This window comes from Hypanus sabinus, chromosome 15, assembly GCF_030144855.1.
Source record: "Hypanus sabinus isolate sHypSab1 chromosome 15, sHypSab1.hap1, whole genome shotgun sequence".
NCBI classification, from domain to species: Eukaryota; Metazoa; Chordata; class Chondrichthyes; order Myliobatiformes; family Dasyatidae; genus Hypanus; species Hypanus sabinus.
Genome location: NC_082720.1, coordinates 88,999,561 through 89,018,562, shown reverse-complemented (window position 1 = coordinate 89,018,562; position 19,002 = coordinate 88,999,561). Strand labels below are relative to the sequence as shown.

Sequence of the window (19,002 nt, the reverse complement as noted above, 5' to 3'; positions counted from 1 at the left end):
GTTACTGTGGGTAACAAAACAAGAAGTACAACTAATTTATTAACAAAACTTCTTCTGTAAAAAAAATTATGGTGAAATATCACAGCAAACAATGAAGAGGCGAGCAAAGGTTTCTTCATTTTATGGCTGCCTGCTAGGAAATAAACCTCAAGGTTGTATAATGTATACATTGATAATAAATACACTTTGAACTTGGATATAAGTGCACTTGATTTTGAGGACAGTGGAGGAGCCTGGCTGGAGGGCAGGATTTGATTAGTTTGTCTGTGAACACCCCACAGAATGCCTTCTAAACTTCTGCAAACTTGTAGGGGTGCACAGCAGCATAATGTAAAGCATACTGCGTTATAGTACCAGCGATCACGGTGCAATCCATGCTGCTTCTGTCAGGAGTTTATACTTCATCCCTGTGACTGTGTGTGTTTCCTCTGGTTTCCACCCACAGATGTACGGGTTAGGGTTAAGAAGTTGCGGGCATGCTATATTGGCGCCAGTTCGTGGTGACACTTGGGGGCTGCCCCCAGCACATCCCTGGACTGTGCTGGTCATTTGACACAAATGTCTAACACCACAGAAGATGCTTTTAAAGTGGGTGGGGCATAATTTCAAAGAAGATGTGAGGAGTAAGTATTTTATTTGAAAATAGAGAGTGGTGTGTGCCAGGAATGCAGATGTAAAGTTCAAAATACATTTATTATCAAACTATATACAAGCTAAAGTTCGAAGTAAAATTTATTATCAGAGTACATACATGTCAACACATAGAAACAAAGAAAATAGGTGCAGGAGTAGGCCATTCGAGCCTGCACTGCTATTCAGTATGATCATGGCTGATCATCCAACTCAGAACCCTGTACCTGCTTTCTCTCCATACCCCCTGATCCCTTTAGCCACAAGGGCCATATCTAACTTCCTCGTAAATATAACCAATGAACTGGCCTCAACTGTTTCCTGTGGCAGAGAATTCCACAGATTCACCACTCTCTGTGTGAAGAAGTTCTTCCTCATCTTGGTCCTAAAAGGCTTCCCCTTTATCCTTAAACTGTGACCCCTCATTCTGGACTTCCCCAACATCGGAAACAATCTTCCTGCATCTAGCCTGTCCAATCCCTTTGGAATTTTATACATTTCAATAAGATCCCCCCTCAATCTTCTAAATTCCAGTGAGTATAAGCCTAGTCGATCCAGTCTTTCTTCATATAAAAGTCCTGCCATCCCAGGAATCAATCTAGTGAACCTTCTTTGTACTCCCTCTATGGCAAGAATGTCTTTCCTCTGATTAGGGGACCAAAACTGCACACAATACTCTAGGTGCGGTCTCACCAAGGCCTTGTACAACTGCAGTAGAACCTCCCTGCTCCTGTACTCAAATCCTTTTGCTATGAATGCCAACATACCATTTGCCTTTTTCACTGCCTGCTGTACCTGCATGCCCACCTTCAATGACTGGTGTACAATGACACCCAGGTCTCATTGCATCTCCCCTTTTCCTAATTGGCCACCGTTCAGATAATAATCTGTTTTCCTGTTCTTGCAACCAAAGTGGATAACCTCACATTTATCCACATTAAATTGCATCTGCCATGAATTTGTCCACTCACCTAACCTATCCAAGTCACCCTGCATCCTCTTTGCATCCTCCTCACAGCTAACACCACCGCTCAGCTTCATGTCATCCGCAAACTTGGAGATGCTGCATTTAATTCCCTCGTTTAAATCATTAATATATATTGTAAATTACTGGGGTCCCAGCACTGAGCCTTGCGGTACCCCACTAGTCACTGCCTGCCATTCTGAAAAGGTCCCGTTTACTCCCACTCTTTGCTTCCTGTCTGCCAACCAATTCTCTATCCACATCAATACCATACCCCCAATACCGTGTGCCCCCATATAACCCTGAGATTCTTTTTCTGTGGGCATACTTAAATCTATAGAACAGTAACTGATTTGTCACCTTACAGGCAGCCACAAAACAAAGAAACCCAATAGAACCCATTAAAAAGACTGTCACACACCCAATGTCCAGAAAACAAATAGCAGAAACAATAAAAGGAACCAAAGAACATTCAGAACTGAATACAAAAAGAGAAGAAAACTGAACAAACAATAAATATCGAGAACACGAGCTGAAGAATCCTTAAAAGCGAGTCTGTAGGTTGTGGAATTTGTAGTGTTAGGGTAGTTCAAGGGCCTGATAGTTGAGGGGTAACAACTGTTCCTGAACCTGACTGGGTGGGTCCTGAGGCTCCTTTACTTTATTCCTGATAGTGGCAATGAGAAGAGAGCATGTCCTGGGTGGTGGGGGTCCTTGAAGACGGATGCTGCTTATGGTAAAGCTTTCTGTTAACACTCTGAACATACAACAGGCCAACCCATGTTCTCTCACCAGGCAGTATTTACCTCTCGCCTGCAGTTCCGTTGTCAAGAGCCACAGATTGCGTGCTGCCTCCTTGCTGCCCCCACGTACAGCCTTCTGATACAATGCCAAGGCTTTCCAGAGGTCCAAGGGGAGGCCTGTGGGAGGGAGGGAGAGAGAGAGATCAGCTCACTGATGTTCAACCTGCATAGAGAAAGTTGAGGAAGGGGTGGGAATTGTGTGGCTGTAATGAGTCCAGGGGCAAAAGGGGAGAGGCAATTTATTTATCACAAAATAATGTAGGAACATTCTAAAACCTTGGCTATTGAGTTCAGTTCTGGTTGCTTCATTACAGGCAGGATGTGTGAGCTTTAGTGAGGGTGCAGAGGAGATCACCAGGACGCTGCCTGGATTAGTGAACCTGTATTATGAAGGTAGGCTGAGTGACCTCGGGCTTTTCTCTTTGGAGCAAAGGAGGATATAAAAGTTGACTTGATAGAGGCGTACAAGATGATAAGAGGCATAGACGGAGTGGACAGAAAGACATTTTTTCCCCCCAAAGCAGAAATGGCTAACACAAGGAGGCATTATTTTAAGACGTTTGGAGGAAAGTATGGGGGGGATATCAGAGGTAGGTTATTTTACACAGAGAGTGGTGGGTGTGTGGAACACCCCATCAAGGGTGTTTGGCAGAGGCAGATAAGTTAGGAACATTTAAGAGACTCTTAAACAGGCACCTGGATATATAAAAAAAATGGAGGGTTATGTGGAAGGGAAGGGAAGATTGATTGTGGAGTAGGTTAAAAGGGTGGCATCACATTGCGGGCTGAAGAGACTGCACTGTGCTGTAATGTTCTAACATAATCAAGGGCTGAGAGAGAGGAAATGGGGGGAAAGGGTGTGTGTGTGTGTGTGTGTGTGTCTCTGTGTCTGTGTGTGTGTATGTGTGTGCGTGCGTGTGTGTGTGTATGCGTGTGCGCTCCAGAAACTGGAGCAGACCCATGTGATGTGCACACTGGAAGAGCGTACAAACTCACAGAGAATACCAGAATTGAACTCTAAACTACAACGCCCCAAGCTGTAATAGCGTTGCGATAACCGCTACGCTTCTGTGGGCCACTCCTGGCGAGAGCTTCCTCAGGACCTGAAGTTATAATCTCTCTGCCGGTGCAGTACCTCCCAGTCCTTTTTGATGGAACACGCCCAGAGCGCACTGTGCGTCAGGATGCCCGAGAGCAGCAGCTTGCTGATAGAGATCCAGGGCTCGCTGGTGGTCCTTCCGCACACCCCATCCCTGCTGGCAGCAGATCCCCAGGTGGTACAGGCTCGAGGCATCCTGCAAAGGACAGGCAAGAGTTCTTCAAGAGAGGCACGGTAGCATAATGCTGTTATAACACCAGTTCAATTCCTACCACTGTCTGCACTATGTTCTCCCCATGAGCGTGTGGGTTTCCTCTGGGTGCCCTGCTTTCCTCCCACATTCCAAAGAGGTACAGGCCAGTAGGTAGTTGGCCACATGGGTACAATTGGGTGCTGTGAGTCCATTGGGAAAGTTACTGTGCTGTATCTCTAAATCTAAAATCAAACTTTTATAAACTTCTCCCCTCAGCCTCGGGAGCACCAGAGAAAACTAAAACCTAGGAGGATTCATTTGTTGGGGGATTGAGTTCAAGAGCCGTAAGGTAATGCTGAAGCTCTATAAAACTCTAGAAGGTTGTGGAAGCTTTAGAGATTCACCAGGATGCTGACTGGATCAGAGAGCATCTCCTATGAGAATTGGTGGAGTGAGCTAGGGCTTATCTTTGGAGTAAAGAAGGATAAGAAGTGAACACACTGAGGTACAAGATTATAAAAAGGTATTGGCAGAGTAAACATCGAGCATCTTTTCCCCAAGGCAGTAATGGCTAATAACAGACATTATGCTTTTAAGATGACTGGAAGAATGTATAGGGGAGCTGTCAGAAATAGTTAACATGGTATTGTCAGGGATAGTGGGAGAGTGAGAGGATGGGAAAGAGCTGGTTTTGCTCTTGTTGCTACCCTGAACAATGTTGCTGTCAGGCTGTGTGGTGACATTTGCAAGATGCCCCCAACAAATCCTTATCAACAACAAATTTCACAGTATGTTTCAGTGTACATAGGATATATAAATGTATCTGTATCTCAAAGAGGAAGATACATTAGGGACATCTAAGACTCTTAAGTAACAACACAAATGAAAGAAAATGCAGGGCTGTGGAGGAGGGAATGGTTACAGATTGATGTTAAAGTTAAAAATCAGCACAACATTGTGGGCAGAAGGGCCTGTACTGTGCTGTAATGTTCTATGCTCTCAGATCTCACCTATGGACCCAAATCCAAGATCTGCCAAGTCACAAAATCAGAAGAAGTATATTTAAAATGGAGGCTGATAGGCTTTTGATTAGTCAGGCCAGCAAAGATTACAGGGAGAAGGACACCAACTTATACACACACAAGTTGGTGTCTAGTCTGACACCAACTCACACACACACTCAACTGAATACCACTCCACTCCCTTTGCAATTTTTGCTCATTGCTTTCTCAATTCCTGCTAAAACATTGTTTACATTTACATCATTTATTATATTGTAATCTGCCCTTTACTGTGCCTATTGTCTTGTTTTTTAATTATTGTACTGTTTGGCACTGTTTTGTGCACTTTATGTAATCCTGTGCAGGTCTGTAGTCTAGTGTAGTTTTTATATTGTTTTACGTAGTCTAGCGTAGCCTTGAGCTGTCTCACATAGTCTAACATAGTTTTGTGTTGTTTCATGTAGCACCAGGGTCCTGGAGGAATGTTGTTTCGTTTTTACTGTGTACTGTACCAGCAGCTTTGGTTGAAATGACAATACAAGCCACTTGACTTGAAGGAGAATGGGGTTGAGGGGGAAAATAAATAATGTCCAAATGGCAGACCAAATGGGCTGAATGGTCTAATTCTGCTTACATGCAGGTTGTTGGGTTAGATGGCCACTGTAAATTTCCCCCTACTGTGTTGGTGAGGGATAATGTGTAGGGGACAGTGAAATGAGAATAGTGTTCGATTGCTTTTAGTTACAAATTGGCTGTAATTTTGATGGTTAGGCTCCTTTAAACCTAGAGGGCCAGAGATGAAGTAGTATCTGTTCCCTCTCCCCCTTAACATCCTTTTATCAACTGTTATCAGGCTATTGGCACGGCAGCGTAATGCTATTGTAGCATCAGCCGCTGTCTGAACGGAGTTTGTGTGTTCTCCCTGTGACCACATGGGTTCCTTCCAGATGCTACGGTTTCCTCCCACATTACGGATTAGGGTTAGTAAGTTGTGGGTGAGCTACCTTGGCCCCACAAGCACTGTGGCACGTGCGGGCTGCTCCTAGCACATCCTTGGACTGTTGGTCGCTGATGCAAACAAGGCATTTTACAGAATGTTTTGATGCACATCTGACAAACAAAGCTCATCTTTAAACACTTATCCTTACTGAGATGCCAGTCAACTTACCCCACTCCTCGATGCCATGGTGAAGTGCCTGACCGCTTGCTGCAGATCTCGGTAAGGCTCGTTAGTGTAGAACACGCCGAGATAAGCTTGGGCCTGGAACAATTAGAAACAAGTTACTGCTGAGTAACGGAGCAACTTTCAGGGATTTTACTCCCTCACTCGAGATCCTTTGGCCCTCACTGTTACCAGCTGAGGCGTAGAGGGCAAAAGTTAAAGTTGGGACCTCTTTTCCACCCATCAGAGATATTTATCAGCAGTGTGCTGTACATGGGGACAGAGGACATACATTTAAGGTGTTGGGAGGAAATTATATGGAGTACGTCAGAGGTAGGTTCCCCCCCCCCCCACTCAGAGAATGGTGGGTGTGTGGAATGTGCTGCCAGGGGAGTGATAGAGACAGATACATTAGGGACATTTAAGAAGCTCTTAGATAGTTACATGGATGATAGGAAATGGAGGCTATGTAGGAGAGAAAGGTTAAATTGATTTTGGAGTAGATTAAAAAGGCTCCCAACCCCATCGAAAGTGTCCTGACCAGCTGCATCACATTGCAAGCATTTGACTGCCAGGCTCTACAAAGGATTGTGAGAACTGCTGAGACGATTATCAGGGACTCTCTTCCACCCATCAAGCATCAGGACTAAAGCTGTTAGGATGGGAAATGGCTTCTACTGAACTCCCTGACACCATCCAGCTCTCATCACATATGAAGTGCTAGCAGCCTTATATTGGTTACTTTTTAACTCATGCCGTAAATGCTCCTATTTATTTGTGGTAATATTACTCTGAGTTGTGTGTGAGTTATATGTCCTTAATCTGGAGGAATGTCACTCTCACACTGTATAGAATCAATGAAACACTGCACACAAGACAAACAACCAGTGTGCAAAAGACAAACTGCACAAATACAAAAAGAAAGAAAATTAAATAAATAAGCAACGAATATTGAGAAGAGGAGATGAAGAGTCCTTGTAAGTGAGTCCCTAGTTCATGGGAACAGTTCAGTGATGGGTGAGTGGGTTATCCCCTCTGGTTCAAGGTAATGACTGTTCCTGATCTGGTAGTGAGGGTCCTGAATGCTAACACTGCATTTGTCCTCCTTACCACTGACTTAACCTGCAAGTTAATCTTTAGGGAATCCTGCACTCACTGTGTGCATACATCTACTGATGCCTCTGGACACATCAACAGTGATGTTCGTGGAATCATCGGGTGTTTCGGGTCTTTCAACATCATACACCCTCCTCCAGGTGACCCAGCCGGGGCTGATCAGACCCCAGCTTGTGTCCAGATGGCTAGCTACACATGACTCCATGGCTCCCCTCTCGTGAGCCACACCCACCTTGAGGCCCTCTCTGCCGCATCGGTGGGACTGCGGATGGCTCTCCTCTTCCTCTCTCCCTCGATGCTCAAATTGCTGACGGCTCTGGCTAAGCAAAGGGCTGCGAATCCCCTGCAACCAACCTCCACTGGGAGACACCTCGCTCTCCATCCAGCCTGCTGACAGTTGCCGACCAGTCCTGCATACTTAGAGAGCTTCCTTTCAAAGGCCTCTTCTAAGCGATCTTCCCATGGGACTGTCAGCTCCAAAATCACCACCTGCTTCGTAGACTCAGACACAAGGACAATGTCTGGTCGCAGGGTGGTGGCTGCGACATGGTCGGGGAACCTCAGCTGCTTTTCGAGGTCCACCAACAGTTGCCAGTCTCTTGCAGAGGTCAGGATACCTGCCGATGTTCTTTTGGCGGGTATTGGCTGCGCCCCAGCTCTTACAAAGGCAATGGTCTGCTTGGAGGGTCGGGACCGCTTCGCCCACTCCACTCCTGCACTGATGGCCTCAGCGGTGGTCTTCAGGACCTGATCTTTACACATCTAATTTCTGAATTTGCCACCCATTTTGAAAACAGTCTACCAGAAAGCATAACCATACACTTTCTTATGCTGTGGGAAGTGTACGGTCATGCACTTCGTTAGAAGCGCAACACACACAAAATGCTGCAGGAACTCAGCAGGTCAGACAGCATTTATGGAAATGAACAGTCAAAGCTTTGAGTCAGGACTGGAAAGAAAGGGAGAAGGTGCCAGAATAAGGTGCTGGGGGGGAGGGGAAGGAGTACAAGCTAGAAGGTGATAGATGAAGCCAGGTGGATGGAGGGGGGGTAATGAAGTAAAAAGCAGGGAGGTGACAGGTGGAAAAGGTAAAGGGCTGAAGGACTCACTGACCAACTGGAATTTGGGATTGAGCAGCAAGAGCACATTAAAGGAAGGCAGGGGTCAGCCATTGTCTGCATAGACAGAGTGGTGATTTTGAGGGTTTAGCTCTTCGAGACTTCAGTTGAGAAAGCAAAGACAAGAAAAGCTCAAGGTTAAGTTTTTATTCTCCTTCCCTTCTTTTATCTGCTCAGCTAGGATATTAGAGATGCCAGGCAGGATAGTTTAATTCTCCTCTTGTGGGAAGTCAGGAAGATCTCCAGTGCCCCTGAAGACTACAAATGTGAGAAGTTCATCCAGCTGCAGCTTTGACCAATCTGTGCTAAGGAGTTGGAGCTGGAAATGGATGAACTCCAGATCATTCAGGAGGCTGAAGGGGTGATAGAGCATATATAGAGGTAGTTACACCCAAGATGCAGGACACAGGAAACATGGTGACAGCCAGGAACGGGAAAGCGGTTAAGGAGACAGTGCAGAGTACTCTTGTGGCCATCCTCTTCGACAACAGGTATACCACTTTGGATATTGTTGGGGGTGGTGGGGAAGATGACCTAACAGAGTAAAGTCACAGTGGTCGGGTATCTGACACTGAGTCTGGTTCTGTGACTCAGAAGGGAAGGGGGGGAGAAGAGGCCGCTGTAGTGATAGGGGATTTGTTAGTTAGGGGCATGGACAGGAGATTCTGTGGGTAAGAACGGGATTCACTGATGGTATATTACCTCCCGGATGCCAGGGTTCAGGATATTTCAGATCAAATCCTCAGCATTCTTTAAGTGGGAGGGTGAACAGCCAAAGGTCATGGTCCATATAGGTATTAATGACATGGTAGGATGAGTGATGAGGTTCTACAAGGAGTTCAGAGAGTTAGGTGGTAAAGGGCAGATGTCCAGGGTTGTGGCCTCAGGATTCCTACCTGTACCATGTGCTAGTGAGGCAAGAAATAGGAAGCTTATACAGTTTAATAGGTGGCATAAGATTTTTGGATCACTGGTGCTCTCTTCCAGGGAAGGTGGGACCTGTACAGAAGGGACTGTTTGCACCTGAACTGGAGGGGGACTAATATCCTAGCTGGAAGGTTTGTTAATGCTGCATGCTGGGGTTTAAACTAGAGTTGCAGGGGGAAGGGAACCAGAGTGCCAGAACAGTTAGTGGAGAGATTGTGGAGGCAGATGTTGGTTTGTCCTCAGACAAAGTTAGGAATCAAAAGGTTGAGCATGGTGTGACTTGTGTCCTGAGCTGCCTGTATTTCAATGCAAGAAGTATCGTAGGAAAGGCAGACAATAGTACTGAAGATGAGATAGCTGATTTACAGTAGAGGCAATGTGAAGTGAGGAGGGACTGTTGATAGGCAAAGTTGCAGTCAGCGGAATGAGCTGCAATGTAAAAGGCAGACAAAAATCGAAAAGGTCAATACAGGACTGAAGGTGTTGTATCTGAATGCGCACAGTATACGGAATAAGGTAGATGAACTTGTAGCACAGTTATAGATTGGCAGGTATGATGTTGTAGGCATCACTGAATGTTGGCTGAAAGATTATAGATGAGAACTGGATGTCAAAGGATACACATTGTATTGAAAGGACAAGCAGGGGGTAGGGGAGGGCTTTGCTCTGTTGGTAAAGAGTGAAATCAAATTATTAGAAAGTGGTGACATAGGGTTGGAAGGTGTTGAACCATTGTAAAGAGAGCTAAGAAACTGCAAGGGTAAAAGGACCCTGATGGGAGCTGTATACAGACTGCACAACAGTAGTAAGGATGCAGCCTATGAACTACAAAGGCAGATAGAAAATACATGCCAAAAGGGCAATGCTACAACAGTCATAGGGAACTTCAATATGCAAGAAGATTGGGAAAATCAGGTTGGCTCTGGATTCCAAGAGGGGGAATTTCTCGCGTGCCAACAATACGGCTTTTTAGAGCAGCTCGTGGTTGAGCCCACTGGAAGATAAACTATTCTGGATTAGGTGATGTGCAATGAACTGGAATTGATTTGAGAGCTTAAGGTAAAGGAACCCTTAGGGGAAAGTGATCATAATATGATCGAATTCACCCTGAAATTTGAGAAGCTAAAGTCAGACATATCAGTATTACAGAGGAGTAATGGGAATTACAGAGGCATGAGAGACGAGATGGCCAGAATTGACTGCTAAAGAACACTAGCAGAACAGCAATGACTGGAATTTCTGGAAGCAATTCTGAAGACACAGGATATATACATCCTAGAGAGGAAGAAGTATTCTAAAGGAAAGATGACACAGCTTTGGCTAACAAGAGATGTCAAAACCAACATAAAAGCCGAAGAGTGGCCATAAAATAAAATTAATGGGAAATTAGAAGTTTGGGAAGCTTTTAAAAACCAACAGAAGGCAACTAAAAAAGTCATTAAGAAGGTAAAGATGGAATACAAAAATAAGCTAGCCAGTAATATTAAAGAAGATATCAAAAGTTTCCTCAGATACATAAAATGTAAAAGAGAGGCGAGAGTGAATATTGGACTGCTGGAAAACGATGTTGGAAGGGTAGTAATGGGGAGACAATGAAATAGCGGATGAACTGAGTAAGTATTTTGTGTCATTCTTCACAATGGAAGACACAAGCGGTATGATGGAAATTCAAGGTGTTAGGGGCTATGAAATATGTGATGTTACCTGAACTAGAGAGGAAGTTTTTGGGAAACTGAAAGGTCTGAAGGTAGACAAGTCACCTGAACCAGATGGTGTGCACCCCAGGGTTCTAAAGGAGATGGATGAAAGATTCTTGATTGAACAGGGCACGAAGGGATATGGGGTGAAGGCAGGAGAGTGGGACTGAGAGGAAAATTGGATCAGCCATGATGAATTGGTGGAGCAGACTCGATGGGCCAAATGGCCTAATTCTGCTCCTGTATCTTAAGGTCAAAAATTGGTATTCGTAGCATCAGACTGGAGGCCACCCAGGTGGAATATGAGGTGTTGCTCCTCCAACCTGAGTGGTCTCTTCGTGGTAGAAGAGGAGGCTATGGACTGACATGGCAGAATGAGAATGGAGATTGGAACTAAAGTGGTTGGCCACCGGAAAATCTTGCTTTCTGCTGTAGGAGTGAAAGTGCTTGACAATGTGTGACTGCAAGCTACAATTAATGTGTTGGCTAGCTTGAAAGAGGTGTCCACAAGCTGATAGGTCACTTGCCTCTCTCAGTCCAGACTTAGCCGCCTTTTCCAACTGCTTGATGGCTCTTTGGGCATCTCTGACATCCCTTGCTGGCTTGGCCTCCAACAAGTACCTGGCCCAGCAGTACTGAGCCATGGCATGTCCCTGAGCAGCTGCCTGACTGTAGTATAGAGCGGCCTAGAGCACAAGGGAGGGGAGGAGAGAACCAACAGAATTAGATATAACTTTTTATTAAACCAAAGTAAACTTTATTTATGGTGAAAAAATTGCAAATATAAACAATGCAATGCCTTTTAATTCTCAAGTTCATAAGCAATGTATTCAATTACATTCAAACTTGAAATAAATAGATTTTCAATATTTCAAGATTGTTTAAGATTCAAGATCATTTAATGTCATTTCCTGTATAAAAATGTAAAGGAGAACAAAATAATTATTTCTCTGATCTGATTCAGCACAAAAATTCCCACAATATGCTAAAAAACAAATATAAATCTATAAGATAACTTACATACATTAACTTGACTGTCCATAAAGTGTCAGGTACAGGAGTGTCTGTACATAAGGTGACTGACAGGAAGTGGTGGTTAGGGGTATGGGTGGCGAGTGGGTTAGCGGGTGGAGGTGTTGACCAGACAACTTCCTACATGCTGAGGGATGTTTGAGCTCTTGTGGTGGCTGCACCACAGGGCATTCCTCAGCACGTACTCTTGCAGCCTGGAACGTGCCAGTGTGAACCATTCCCCTGCAGACATCTCAACATGCTGGCAGACCAACAGTCTTTCGCTGAGTTGCATCACAACCTGGTATGGAAGTTGTCCTGTCCAAGACCGGAAGAAGCTGCAGAAGATCGTGAACACAGCCCAGCACATCACACAAACCAATCTTCCATCCTTGGACTCACTTTACACCACACACTGTCGGAGCAGTGCTGCCAGGATAATCAAGGATAAGTCCCACCCAGCCAACACACTTTTTGTCCCTCTTCCCTCCGGGAGAAGGTTCAGGAGTTTGAAGACTCGTACGGCCAGATTTGAGAACAGCTTCTTTCCAACTGTGATAAGACTGCTGAACAGACCTGACCCGGATCTGGGCTGTACTTTCTAAATATCTGGACATGACTTGCACTACCTTTTCTATTTTCTAATTATGATTTATAATTTAAATTTTTATTATATTTACTTTGATATTTGTACTTCAGGGAGCGCGAAGTGCAGAAACAAATATCACTGTGATGATTGTACGCTCTAGTATCGATTGTTTGGTGACAATAAAGTATTTGATCTTCCAGCACACCTGATGTCTGTCTCTGTATGCCCTTTGTCACACATCATCTGAGGATGAACAATGACAGAATCCCTTGCATTTTTCCCCACACTCTCTTCACAAATCCACAGTCTCGCACCCACTACAGTGATCTTGGTGGCAGAACGTGGTGGGAGTGTTCAAGGCGTGCATCAGTGTATCCATAACCTCATCACTCCTACTGGGAAGTAGGCTGCCAAAGTCCTCTGAGGTAGGGCGAAGGTTCAACTGTTGGCACATGGCTTCTGTTTTCACCGTACAACTTCAAAGATATCCTAGGCAAAGATCGTTCCTCTCCCAGGCATGAGGTCTAAGGGCTTCTGAGAGCGTTTCTGAAGCTCTGGGTTTTTAATGGGACAGGTCTGCCAGCCTCATGCCCAATCCACCTCCTTTCACAGCCAGGCTTTAGCCCATACGTGGTGGAGTTGTCCTATCCACTGATAGAATCACTCTATAAACCACATCCTCCCTGAGGGTGGACTTAGCTGCCCTTTCTAGCTGCTCAATGGCTCTTTGGCTATCTTGGTCATTTCTTCCTGGCATGATCTCTAACAGATTGTTAACATTAACGTTTACCCAGAGCACAGCAGTCTGCATTTAAAAGCTTGGCTCCAACGCAGTGAAGCTGTACTCAGCAACTTGAGATGCGTATTCCAACCTGATGCAAGATCCAGGAATCTTTTGTAAAATTGTTTTTATATTTATTGTGTTTTTTAAATTGTGTTCTTTATACTTGTGCTTTTATTTCGACTGCATTAGATCCAGAGCAACAATCATTTCATTCTGCTTTACAATCCTGCACAGAAGAATTGAGTGGCATGCTGGAGATAGGTATCTACCAAAGTAGGTGTACGACACTCTTTCCCTCTGCTATCCTGCAACTCGCCCTTGGGCAAGGTGTAGCACCTGCTTTGCTCCCTGATCAGTCACTTGAAGCTATGGGAACAGGTGGTGGATGGTCGTATGAGCAGCTGGTGCAAATCACAACTCCTGGTTACACATTACTAACACCAGGCAGGGGTCACCCATCTTAAGTCCACAAGATATAAGAGCAGAATTAGACCATTTTGCCCATCGAGTCTGCCCCATCATTTAATCATGGCTGATCCAATTTTCCTCTAAGCCCCAATCTCCTGCCTTTTCCTTGTATCCCTTCATGCCCTGACCAAGTAAGAATCTATCAATCTCTGCCTTAAATATAAAGACTTGGCCTCCACAGCTGCCTGTGGCAAAGAATTCCACAGATTAACCACTCTCTGGTCGAAGAAATTCCTCCTCATCTCTGACCTAAAGGAGTGCCCCTCTATTTTGAGGCTGTCCCCTCTTCTTAGACTATAACACCACAGGAAATTACCTCTCCACATCCACTCTATCAAGGCCTTTCACCATTCGATGGGCTTCAACGAGATCATCCCTCATTCCTCTCAATTCCAGTGAATACAGGCCCAGAGCCATCAAATGCTCTTTAAGTGACAAGCCATTCAATCCTGGAATCATTTTCGTGACCGTCCTTTGAACCCTCTCCAGTTGCAGCACATTCTTTTGAAGATAAGGGGTGCAAACCTGCTCACAATACTCCAAGTGAGGTCTCACCAAAACTTCATCAAGTCTCAACATTACATCCTTGCTTTTATATCCTCGTCCTCTTGAAATGAATGCTAACATCGCATTTTCCTTCCTCACCACAGACTCAACCTATAAATTAACCTTTAGGGAATCCTGTCAACGACTCTCAAGTCCCTTTACAACTGTTTTTAAAAAAATATTTTATCTCCATTTAGGAAAAAAGTTAACCTTTTCATTTCTTCTACCAAAGTGCATGACCATACTGTACTCACCTGCCATTTCTTTGCCCGTTCTCCTAATCCAAGTCCTTATGTAGACTCCCTATTTCCTCAAAACTACCTGCCCTTCTAGCTGTCTTCATATCATCTGCAGACTTTGCAACAATGCCGTTGTCAGCTCTGTCGTCCAAACCACTGACATACAACGTAAGAAGCAGTCCCAATACAGACTCCTATGGAACACCACTAGCCACCAGCAGCCAGTCAGACAAGACTCCCTTTATTCCCACTCTTTGCCTTCTGCCAATCAATCATGCTAGAATATTTCCTGTAATACCATGGGCTTGTGACTTGTTAAGCAGTCTCATGTGTGGTACCTTGTTAAAGGCCTTCCGAAAATCCAAGTACACAACACCCACCGATTCTCCTTTGGCTATCCTGCTTGTTATTTCTTCAAAGAATTCCAGCAGGTTTGTCAGGCAAGATTTTCCCTTGAGGAAACCATGTTGACTGGCTTATTTTATCATATGCCTCCAAGTACCTCAAGACCTCATCCTTAACAATGCACACCAACATCTTCCCAACCACTGAGGTCAGACTAACTCCTACAATTTTCTTTCTTATGCTTCTCTCCCTTCTTGAAGAGTTGAGTGTCATTTGCAATTTTTCAGTCTTCCAGAACCATTCCAGGAATCCAGTGATTCTTGAAAGATCATTAATAATGCCTCCACAATCTCTTCAGCCACCTCTTTCAGAACCCTGGTGTGTACATCATCTGGTCCAGGTGACTTATCCACCTTCAGACCTTTCAATTTCCCAAGAACTTTCTCTCTAGTTATCATAACTTCACCCACTTCATTACCCTAACACCTGGAACTCCTGGTACATTGCTAATGTCTTTCACCATTAAGACTGCTGCAAAATACTTAATCAGTTCATCTGCCATTTTCATTGTCCTGCATTACTATCTCTCCCGTAGCCTTCCAATAGTCTGATATCCACTCTCACCTCTCTTTTACACTTTACCTGAAGAAACTTCTGATAGCCTCTTTAATATTATTCTCTAGCTTACTTTCATATTCTCTTTTTACCTTCTTAATTACTTTTTTTAGTTGCTTTCTGTTGGCTTTTAAAAGCTTCCCAATCCTCTAACTTCCCACTAATTTCTGCTCTATTATATGTCCTCTCCGGCTTTCATATTGGCTTGGACTTCTCTTGATAGCCACAGTTGTGTCAGCTTTCCTTTAGAATACTTCTTCCTCTTTGGGATGAATATATCCTGTGCCTTCTGAACTGCTGCCAGAAATCCTAGCCATTGCTGCTCTGCCGTCATTCCCGCCAGTGATCTTTTCCTATCAATTCCGTTCAGTTCTTTCTCGTGCCACAGTAATTCCCTTTACTTCACTGTAACACAGACGCATCTGACTTCAGCTTCTTGTTCTGCAATTTCAATATGAATTTGATTAAATTACGATCACTTTCCCCTAAGGGTTCTTTTATCTTAAGCTCACTAATCAATTTTGTTTCACTGCACTACCCCAATCCAGAATCCTCTCGTGGGCTCAACCATTAGCTGCTCTAAAAAGCAATCTCGTAGGCACTCAAGAAACTCTCCCTCCTGGAATCCAGCACCTACTTTATTTTCCCAGTCTACCTGTATATTGAAGTCCCCCATGACTATTGCAACATTGCCCTTTTGGCACATATTTTCTATTGACTGTTGTAATTTGCAGGCCATCATTTTGCTCCCATCAGGGTCGTTTTAGTTCCTCAGCTCTATTCACAATGATTCAACACCTACCAACCCTATGTCACCTGTAATTTGATTTCATTTTTTTAACCAACAGAGCAACACTGTTCCCTCTGCCTCTCTGGTTATCCTTTCAACAATGCGTATCCTTGGACATTAAACTCCCAGCTAAAATGGCCAACACGAGAGGTGACAGTTTTAAGGTGCTTAGAAATAGGTACGGAGGAGGTCAAAGGTAAGTTGTTTTTTTTTACACAGAGAGTGGCTGCCGGTGACAGTGAAGGAGGCAGACACAATAGGGTCTTTTAAGATACTCTTGGATAGGTACATAGAGCTTAAAAAAATAGAGGGCTATGGGTAACTGTCGGTAATTTCTAAAGTAAGCACGTTTGGCACAGCATTGTGGGCAGAAGGGCCTGTATTGTGCTGTAGGTTTTCTATGTTCTATGAAATCTTCTTTCAGCCATGATTCAGTGATGCCTACATCATACCTGCCAATATGCAACTGTGCTGCAAGTTTATCTACCTTATTCCGTTTACCATGAGCATTCAAACAGACTTTCAGCCCTGTATTCACCTTTTTCACTTTGTCTGCTTGTTACGTTGCAACTCATCCTGATGACCTCAATTTTGCCCTATCAGCTGACTCTCCTCACTACACATTGCCTCTGTTTGTAAACAAGCTGTTTCAACTTTGGCCCTATTATCTGGCTTTCCTACGATATCTCTTGCATTGAAATATAGGACACGAGTCGCACCATGCTCAACCTTTCCATTCCTAACTTTGTCTGAAGTCTTTTTTTTATTAGTTTTTTTATACATTTTCTACATCGCTACAGATAAAAAAAAACCCAGATCAAAATGAACAACATTAATACAGTGCAAAAATAAACATACAATAATAATATAATACAAAAAAAGATAATTGAGAAAGCACCCAAATTGAAGATATGTAAAGTTAGTATCCTCCCCAAGCCCCGCAACAAAAAAAAACTCCAGACCAACCACAACACAATATAGAGAGTATAAATCAGGACATTCAAACCCCCAAAACTGTAAATACACTTAGCAACAGAAGATATTAATGCCTACTACCAAAAAAAAGGAGCTGAAAGCAAGGGACCGAAAAAAAAACCTTAGTTAAGAGGAAGGTTATGAAAGTACTCAATAAAAGGTCCCCAGACCTTATGGCACTTTAAATCCGAATTAAAACTGAATAATGAATTTTTTCAAGGTTTAAGCAGGACATAATATTATTAAGCCATTGAGCATGCGTGGGCGGGGCAACATCTCTCCATCGAAGGAGGATTAAACGTCTAGCCAGGAGAGAGGCAAAAGATAATATTTGACACTTAGTCGAACTCAGATGTAAATCTGTCTCACCCCAGAAACCGAACAAAGCAATTAAAGGGTTAGGTTCTTGAAGTCTTACCAACATCTGCCGTCACAACCTCACCACTTATTGTTCTCACTCTCCAGTTTCCATCTCCCACATGCAGCATTGACAAACCTACTCGCTAGGATATTAGCCCCCTCCAGTTCAGGCGCAGGTCCCACCTTCCCTGGAAGAGCCCAATGATCCAGAAATCTTATGCCCTCCCTGCTGCACCAACTCCTTAGCCAATCTATTAAACTGTATATTCTTCCTATTTCTGGCCTCACTAGCATATGGCACAGATAGCAATCCTGAGATCACAACTATGAAGAACCTGCCCTTTAACTTAGCATCTAACTCCCTGAACTCCATATACAGAATCTCATCACTTGGTCCACATAGGTACCAATGACATGCATAGGACATGACCTTTGGCTGTTCACCCTCCCACTAAGAATGCTGAGGACTTGATCCGAGATATCCCGGACCCTGGCACCCTGGAGGCAATGTACCATCTGGGGATCTCGTTCTTGCCCACAGAACCTCCTGTCCGTTCTCCTAACAGATCCCCTATCGCCACATTGTGCCTTTTCTCCTCTTCTCCCCCATTCCCACCTGGGTCACAGAGGCAGACTCATTGCCAGAGACCCAACCACTGTGACTTTCTTCTGTTAGGTCACCACCCCCACCCTGACAGTATCCATAGTGATATCCCTGTTGTTGAGGGGGGTGGTCACAGGGGTACTCTGCACTGTCTCCTTAACCCCTTTCCACTTCCTGACTGTTACCCAGTTCCCTGTGTCCCTCACCTTGGGCATAACTACCTCTCTATTTATCCCTATCTACCACCCCTTCAGCCTCCTGAAAAGGCTCTGCTCAGAAGGTGGCGATGGCAAACCACTTTTGTAGAATATTTTGCCAAGAGCAATCATAATCACGGACAGTGACTGACCACGTCATACAATATGGCACAGACTGATGATGATGACCGAAGAATGGATTTTGGAAATTTGCATAAGGGGTATTCAACCTGTATTAGCCATTTCCACCCTGGGCAGAAAGGCACTGGCTTTCCACTCTATCTATACCTCTAAGCAATTTATACATCTTGATACGGTGGCACGGTAGCAGAGCAGTTTGTATAATGCTATTACAGAACCAACAACCCACGTTTGATTCCCACCACTGTCTGTAAGGAGTTTGCATTCCCTCTGTGAGCACGGAGATGTCCTCCGTGTGTCCAAAGATATAACCATATAACAATTACAGCACGGAAACAGGCCATCTCGGCCCTTCTAGTCCGTGCTGACGCTTACACTCACCTAGTCCCACTGACCCGCACTCAGCCCATAACCCTCCATTCCTTTCCTATCCATATACCTAGCCAATTTTACCTTAAATGACACAACCGAACTGGCCTCTACTACTTCTACAGGAAGCTCATTCCACACAGCCATCACTCTCTGAGTAAAGAAATACCCCCTCGTGTTTCCCTTAAACTTCTGTCCCCTAACTCTCAAATCATGTCCTCTAGTTTGAATCTCCCCTACTCTCAATGGAAAAAGCCTA

General features: G+C 44.3%; 1 protein-coding gene across 1 annotated transcript in view; it reads right to left on the bottom strand.

The window, feature by feature from the left end:
* dele1 (DAP3 binding cell death enhancer 1) overlaps positions 1-19,002 on the bottom strand; it is a 68,613-nt gene that overhangs the window by 1,860 nt on the left and 47,751 nt on the right. Inside the window, exons 9-12 of the mRNA XM_059990688.1 lie at positions 11,238-11,396; positions 5,859-5,951; positions 3,533-3,692; positions 2,401-2,514 (exon numbers count right to left, since the gene is read on the bottom strand). Coding sequence (XP_059846671.1) covers positions 2,401-2,514; positions 3,533-3,692; positions 5,859-5,951; positions 11,238-11,396 — 526 coding nt within the window. The remainder of the gene's footprint in view (positions 1-2,400; positions 2,515-3,532; positions 3,693-5,858; positions 5,952-11,237; positions 11,397-19,002) is intronic.